Source organism: Camelina sativa, chromosome 6, assembly GCF_000633955.1.
Source record: "Camelina sativa cultivar DH55 chromosome 6, Cs, whole genome shotgun sequence".
In the NCBI taxonomy this organism is placed as follows: Eukaryota; Viridiplantae; Streptophyta; class Magnoliopsida; order Brassicales; family Brassicaceae; genus Camelina; species Camelina sativa.
The window spans coordinates 16,241,007-16,249,187 of NC_025690.1; the positions used below are offsets into that span (position 1 = coordinate 16,241,007).

General features: G+C 34.8%; 2 protein-coding genes and 1 pseudogene across 2 annotated transcripts in view; 1 reads left to right on the top strand and 2 right to left on the bottom strand.

Annotated features, from left to right (window-relative positions):
* The window catches only part of LOC104699124, a 9,667-nt pseudogene extending 6,606 nt beyond the window's left edge, over positions 1 to 3,061 (bottom strand).
* Positions 3,268 to 7,329, top strand: LOC104791716 (protein NRT1/ PTR FAMILY 5.4). Its single transcript, XM_010517670.1, has 6 exons — positions 3,268 to 3,452; positions 3,547 to 3,764; positions 3,865 to 4,116; positions 4,603 to 4,877; positions 6,098 to 6,497; positions 6,721 to 7,329. Exons 1-6 carry the CDS (start codon positions 3,383 to 3,385, stop codon positions 7,183 to 7,185), a joined length of 1,680 nt encoding a protein of 559 aa, XP_010515972.1. The 5' UTR covers positions 3,268 to 3,382; the 3' UTR covers positions 7,186 to 7,329.
* Positions 7,211 to 8,181, bottom strand: part of LOC104791715 (F-box protein At3g54460) — a 7,546-nt gene continuing 6,575 nt past the window's right edge. Inside the window, exon 8 of the mRNA XM_010517669.1 lies at positions 7,211 to 7,515. Coding sequence (XP_010515971.1) covers positions 7,321 to 7,515 — 195 coding nt within the window. The 3' untranslated portion in view covers positions 7,211 to 7,320. The remainder of the gene's footprint in view (positions 7,516 to 8,181) is intronic.

The window sequence follows — 8,181 nt, forward strand, 5'->3', positions numbered from 1 at the left end:
AAAAAAAAAAGAGCATGTTAGTAATAATTTTTTTACCGATGCAATTTTTCACAAATTGATCCATCAAAAAATATATTATATGTTGTACTTTTAACAAATAACATATTTTACAATATTTTAAGTTTATTGCTACTTTTAGTACAAAATTATATTACATATGAATAAATATTTTCCGCGCTATAGCGCGGGTCCATTTCTAGTAGTGTTAGTATTGGTGTAGTTAATAGATAAGTGATACAATTTTTTTTGTGTTTTTTGTTGAGTGATATAATTTATTTCTAATAAAATATTATTTACTATTTAAATGAAGAGAATTTGTTAGAAATATCTTTTTGAGATACCTTTTCAAAAATACCCATTTTCTTGAACATTTTCATTTTTGTCCTCTTTCACATAATTACAATATGTTAAATTATTTTTTAAAATTTTTTTTAGGTTTGGGTTCTCTATTTTACATTTAGGGTATAGTTTTAAAGGGTTAGAATATAGTATTTGAGGTTTAGGGTTTACGCCTTCACCGCTGGTAACTTGTCCGATGCGATACGCAACATAGTTGCCATCCTCTACTTCTTCTAATATTCTCATTGCTGCCTCAGGACGACCACCATAAGGTCCATAACCATCCCAATTCCCATATTAAGCGTCCTTCTCATCTCAGAGTCATCTACACTCCCATACTATATAACAACAAATTTTAATATAAATTATAGGGAATTAATCAAAATTGTTTTATTCATGCTAATCTAGGATTCTTTAATTCGTTACCTTCTGGATAAAATTGAACAAAGGTGGAACTTCCCAAGCATCGGTGTGAATAACAGCACCCAAACCATCCGGTAAGACTCGGGGAATTTTGTCAGTGAAACCTCCACCCGTTATATGAGCTAGCCCCTTCACTCCTCCTTTGCTGATCAGGTCAAGTACCTGTAAATGTGAATAGTTTATAGGATTAATACAAATTGATCCTATACAATTAGAGCCTATACAAATTGATCCTATACAATTAGATCCTATACATTTGTATTATAGGATTAATACAAATGACAATATTTTTTGTAACAAAAAATAAACAAACCTGTTTCACATAAATGAAAGTAGGTGCCATTAGAGCTTCAACAAGAGTAGTTGATCTTTCAACGAAAAACCGCTTTGAGCCACTACCCTGAAAACAATTTTTTTTTTAGAATTAGATTTAAAACTAGATTAGTAAACTCATATTGTACCACCAACGTACCTTCTAACTAAAGAATAACCATTGGAATGAAGGCCGCTAGAAGGAAGACCAATAAGAACATCTCCAGCCACTATGTTTTTTTCGTCTATAACAGAAGCTTTCTTCACTTGGCCTACTGCACACCCAACAAGATCGTATTCACCCTTAGCATAAAAGTCGGGCATCTCTGCAGTCTAAAAAATACGAAAATTAATATCGAAACAAAAATTAGCAATAGTGAAGGCTGGAAATGGGGTCTAACTATACTAGAAAAATACCTCTCCTCCTGTAAGTTCAAAGCCGGCTTGCTTACAGCCATCATTAATCCCTTTGATGACCTAGAAACAAAGCATAATGTTACGTTAATTTGTTCATCATGATCAATATCGATGCACAAGCAATGAAAGATACCTTTTCTGCAAGGTCAACATCGAGACGACTACAGCCAAAGTAGTCAACGAAACCCTTAGGGGTTGCACCACAAGCTAAGTAACAATATCATTCACACTCATAGCGACCTAGAAACCAAAAGTAAAGTGAAACCATGATTGAGTGTCTTTTCGGGGAGTAAGAAAATACAAACACATTTTCTTTTGTTTCTTACAGTAGAAACTAGGTTTCACACAATGAATTTGTTTGAAGGGAGAAACAAATTCAATAAAGTAATCTCTCAAAGAACTCGGATTAAAACTAGTAAGCAAAAAGGGAAAAAGATCTCTTGAGGAAGAAGTTAAGGTTTCTACTAAAGAACAAATAAAAGTAGAAAATTAGAGTTTTTTGTATTAATTGCTGGATACTTTACAATGGAGAAGTCTCTCCCCTTTTATACAGTTTCATTGATCACAGAATATATTAACTTTCCTTATTGTCCAATGAGATATGGAAAGTTCCCATCTCTTCCTCAAGTCGGCCGCCGGGCGAATTAGGAAGTCGGCTTCTTATTGATGGGCTTAGCCTTTTTGTCCGAACATGCCTTCATGTAGATCATCAGTTAAGATCCTTAACCGAATTCCCGGGTAAGTAATCAATTTATCTTTCTAGTTTAGATCGGTATGTCGGAGATGCTAAATCCCGCACTAACACTTACCAAATCGATTCCAACGGTTTCATGAATTCCGGTCTCAACTGCCAATTTAAGTTTAGTCCCTATACCATCCATACCCACTACGATAAAAGTGTCACCTGCTCAAACGAAATTAAAAATAAAATATAAAGCCACACTCATTAGAACGAACACGAATTCTTAAAACATTCAGTGGAATTATGTTTGCAGCTATATATATACATATATATACCAAACGGAATGCGACCACTGAAATCGCCGATCCCAGGAGCCATCTTTGCAATTCTTCTAACGAGCTCTGCCCCAGCATCGATATCCACACCGGAATCTTTGTAAGTGAAACCATTGGTGTCATCATCATCATCAGTCTTATTATCTCTCTTAGACATGGATAAAACACGAGATGCCCTTCTTGTTCTTGTCGTCTGAGGAAAGACGATCGAGAAAGGTATCAAGGACGAACCTATGGAGGAGAAACGGTGTCTATTGGAGAAGAAGTCTGCATTTCGGGATTCCTTGGCCTGATGAATAAAACAATATTACTACTTGAAGCTTGTTATATAAGAACAAGGAACAAGTTTTAGGAGGGCCAGGGCTTTAAAACCCTAGCATCCTATCAATTTTTTTTCATGCTCAATAGATATATATGTATTTCCCACCTGGTTCGATATCTCATATCAATTGTAAATATATATATTTTTTTTTTGCTACCACATAAGAAATATAAAATTATAAATTTTATTAATTAGTGGAAGAAATTTTATTACACCTAGCCCAGCCACCATCATTATGCATTTTTCAAAGAAAAGCTTATAAACCTTTTTTTTTGTTGTTGTTGTTGTAAACAAACTAGAAATTTTTATAAAGCTAAACCACCTTTGGAAACCTTTTCATCATAGAGACCCTTCACAAGTCACAATACATTAATTTAAGAATGTTGAAATATATTAAACAAACACATGCAATAGAAAAACTTACTTAGAGTGAGAGAGAGAGATCAGAATCAAATTTCAAATATAAAAAAAGGACAACTCGATCGGTGATCCTATAGAAATTAAACGTCTAATACACTCACAATAATCTCGGTGCTTCAACTTTTCTCAGACATGGCAGATTCAACCGCCCTCATCACTAGACGAACCAGAGGAGGCTGGAACGCTGCCATTTTCATCATCGGTACGTATGAATTTTCTCAAGGATTTGAATATTTTTCTTGCAAAATTCGATCGATCATTTGAATCCGCATGATTCATAATTAATCTATATGCAGTTGTGGAGATGACAGAGAGATTTGCGTTCTACGGTCTTGCAAGCAACCTATTAACGTTTCTAACAAACGAGCTTGGCCAGTCCACGGCTACCGCGGCCAAGCAGATCAACACATGGATCGGTGTTTCTTGCATGTTCCCTATTCTCGGGGGTTTTCTAGCAGACTCAATCCTAGGCCGCTTCAAAACCGTTCTCTTGTCTTCTTTCATCTATCTTTTTGTCTGATCCTAGACCTTAACACTTTATCATGTTTTCAAGATCTCAAATCGAAATAAGGACTAATAACTATGAGTACACTAATCAAATAATTTATTTCCAGGGAATGGTAATGTTGCCATTGTCTGTCACGGTTGTGGCGCGGCGGATGAGAGAAAAAGCGTTCTTTATGGCATTGTATGTGATGGCGGTTGGAGAAGGAGGACACAAGCCATGCGTTATGACCTTCGCGGCTGACCAGTTCGGAGAATCCAACGCAGAGGAGAAGGCAGCAAAAACATCATTCTTCAATTATTGGTACTTGGCCATCGTCCTTAGTTCTTCCATTGCTGTTCTTGCTCTCATCTTCATTCAGGTATATCTCTTTTTGTCCCTTATTGTCAGTAAATTTTATTTTTGTTGACTTTCTCAATTACATCTCAAATCAAACATTAACTCCCTTTTTTTGTGTGAGGATTATTAGCTTAATTATCGTAAGAGATATATATTCATATGATGGTTTCAATAATTAATCTAATCACGTTAGCGAGCTAAGAAATCTAGCTAGATATGTGTACATAGATAAAGAGAGGTCGATGGTTTCCTATAATCAATGTACTAGTAGAACTTTGATAAATGTATTCTAAATAAAATAAAATAAAAAACAAATTTGGTCTACATATATACGTTAACTTTTTCATATAAATATTTCAAAATTGGTTGGCAACTTGGCATAATAATTACTAACATGGTTGGTACGTACGGGAATTTTAGATAATGATAATAATTTCTAACTTCATTGAATAGGATATGTAAACTCTGCAGAAAACATTTCTTAATCATATCTTCATAATATGAACAGGAACGAGTGAGTTGGTCAATAGGATTCAGCATAATAGCAGGAAGTGTAGGAATAGGTATAACCATATTTCTAATCGGTATTCCAAAATATCGAAAGCAAGCAGTTCCGGTGGGAAGCCCTCTCACGAGAGTAGCTCAGGTCATCGTCGCTGCTCTCAAAAAATGGAGATTGAGCTCCACGAGCCACCACTATGGCCTCTGCTACGATGAGGACGAGTCAGAGTCAACAAATGCTAGTAAGATGGTATATCTTCTTGCCAGAACCAATCAATTCAGGTACGTACTTACGTTACATTACTTTCTATTTATAAACATATATGTCAACCTTTCTAAATGAAAAATTGATATCTCCGAAGTGGTCCAACATGCTGGTTTTATGGGCACATCATATGCATCTTATTGTTATAATATTGGAACTGACTCGTTGGATGGAGGGACACCTGTTGTACTATCGATTCAATATTTATGTGTTTGTAGATTTCCCGCTGATAAAATCTCTTTTTTTTTCTTGACTTTTTTCGAAATTTTTTATCTTTAAATTTGTGAAGATATCAAGAAACAATAAAATTTAAAATTATATAATTCTAGTGGTAATGTATGACATTGGATTCTATGAATGATTTAATAAAATTAGGGTTCCATACTTTCATATGATTAGTATTAATGATTTGAATGAGTTATATATTATGATTCTTATTACATATTTATATATACACTGGTTTTTGCTTTTTACGATATATCACGCACACATATTTTATAGATTCAAATATAATTTTTGATACAAATCAGTAAGCTGCAAAGGTATTAATTAATTGGTTAATTTACTTAAAAACTTGGAAATTATTCGGAGCATTTCCTATATTCTTCTCTTTGAACGTGCATGGGTCACGTGAAGATGCTTATTAATTAGCAGCTAGCTGTACATAAAAAAAAAATGAAATCAAATAGTACAATTAAATAAGCTTTTATCATTGAAAAAGTTACTATTATCATTGGGCTATTACTCAATGAAATCGTACAACGCCACGTTCTTAAGTTAGCTGGATAATGAGTTAATGACAGTACTTGTTCTTGATTTAGAATTTGAATATACTGATTCAGAACGCAAGTTAGAAAAAACAAATTAAGTAGAGAAAATAGTTTTTTTTTTAAGACCAAATGCTCGAAATATCTCGTATCGAAAAAATGAGGAGGAACTTGAGGAATATATAAGCAAAATGCATTAATTTATTTATTATCAATGGGTTTTGAATTGAAGACTCATTAAACTTAAACGAATAAAGATTAATATCAATAGACCATATGAGAACGAAAGAAATATGACTTTGGCGTTACTTTTAAATTTGCAAGTGTTAATTCGTTTTGAAAGGGTGATAAACAGAGGTGAAGGAAGATAGAAATCATTGCATCTAATAGACATTTATTTGTTGTAAATTGTTTAATGATATCTACCACTAATTATAGGATACTAATTATATCATTTTTTAACAATGCAGATTTCTTGATAAAGCTACAATAATTGATGAGATTGATCATAATACTTCAACCAAAAAAAGAAACCCATGGAGGTTATGTTCCGTGAACCAAGTGGAAGAAGTAAAGCTAATATTGAGGCTCATACCAATTTGGATAAGCTTGATAATGTTCTGTGCCACACTTGCTCAGCTCAACACATTCTTCTTAAAGCAAGGAAGCATGATGAACAGAACCATTGGAGATCACTTCACCATTCCTCCTGCTGCTTTCCAAAGCATTGTTGGTGTCACCATCCTTATCCTCATTCCTCTTTACGATCGAGTTTTTGTCCCCATGGTCCGTAAGATCACCAATCACCATTCTGGAATCACATCTCTCCAGAGAATCGGCGTTGGCTTATTTGTCGCTACTTTTAACATGGTACATTAAGTAAATTGTGAATTATCCTGATAGAATTCTATATATAGAGTTGTTACTATCATGGTGTCATTCTTTGGTTTTGAACTGTGACAGCAGATGGAGCAAACTAGGCAGACTAAAGCGTATTTCGTTCACAACTATGACATGAAATTAGACTAATCTTATATCTAAGTAATCACATGAGTATGACCTAAATTTTTATGGACTTGTGTTTTTATAACAGATGATATGCGGGCTTGTGGAGGCAAAGAGACTTAGAGTTGCAAGAGATCATGGATTAATTGACTCTCCAAAAGAAGTTGTTCCAATGAGTAGCTTGTGGTTACTTCCCCAATACATACTAGTTGGTATTGGCGACGTGTTCACTATCGTTGGTATGCAAGAGCTTTTCTATGATCAAATGCCTGAAACTATGAGAAGTATTGGTGCAGCGATATTTATTAGTGTTGTTGGAGTTGGAAGTTTTGTTAGTACCGGGATAATATCAACCGTTCAAACAATAAGCAAAAGCCACGGTGAAGAATGGCTCGTCAACAACCTTAACAAAGCACATCTTGATTACTTTTATTGGGTAATCGCATCGTTAAATGCTGTGAGCCTCTGTTTCTATCTGTTCATAGCTAACCGTTTTGTCTACAAGAAACTGCAAGACAAAGCTAATGATGTTGAAGGCGAAAGAGAAGTTTGATCAAAGATGTTTTGAAACGATTTTGAAGCATCTTTATATTCCAAAATCGGCGGCCTCGTGTTTATCCTAATCTATATCAAACTTAAAAAAGGTGTAACATTTACTTGTTGTGATTACAAAATAAACTTTACTTTCTTAAGCTAATTGGTGATCTTTTAAACCTGCAAGCTGCGAAGCTGCGAATTCCATTTTGCCATCGGATCGAACAAAGTTAAGATGAGATAGGTAATTGCTTTCTGCCAAGTCATGTAGCGTTCGGCGGCTCCGTGTTGTCTCCTGCTCCGCTTTTACGTAATCTCCACTCAATAATCTATCATTCTTTTCTGCATCCTGCATAAAACAATGCACATATGGGACATTTGACATGTAGACAATGCTCAGACTTTCAGCAAATGCGCTTTTATCTGATACTAAATAATTATGGAGCAATAAGGAAAAACAGTAACCGTACCTCTAGGAATCTCATCATTTGTTCTTCAATCGTGCCACGCATGGTTAAGGTTTCTACATAAATAGGGCGCTTTGCACCCATCCGATGAGCACGACTGATGACTTGCTCTTCCATGCTGCTCATTTGTGAACATTGTAGGAGTCAGCAACACCATGGAATGGAAAAATATTTGACCAGATACGGAAAATATAAAAGGCGTTGCCACGAAGAATCAAACTGTTAACCACTCAATTTAGCTTTTAGATTTATCCATACAAGATAAGTATATAGAACGGCCAAATGATTCACTCCAGTAATTTCCAAAAATTTAGAACAATAGGTTTCAGGAATTATGAAGTGAAAAATAGAAGAACATTAGGTTTTATATTCGTTACTAATATCTGAATGCAAAATTGCTCAAACTCGTACCTTTTATCCCAGATTGGTTCCATCAGGAATACATGTGTTACAAAGCTCAAATCAAGACCAAGGGCAGCACTTCCATCCATCAAAAGTGCCATGCAATCAGCATCGTTCTGGAACATTGCCAGAGATTTCATCTGAAA

Bases quoted from the DNA above. Each gene is read 5' to 3' on its own strand.
- LOC104791716 (XM_010517670.1), top strand. From the start codon at position 3,383: ATGGCAGATTCAACCGCCCTCATCACTAGACGAACCAGAGGAGGCTGG. The intron at 3,453-3,546 runs GTACGTATGAAT...ATCTATATGCAG, and splicing joins CGCTGCCATTTTCATCATCG to TTGTGGAGATGACAGAGAGA. The intron at 4,117-4,602 runs GTATATCTCTTT...TAATATGAACAG, and splicing joins TTGCTCTCATCTTCATTCAG to GAACGAGTGAGTTGGTCAAT.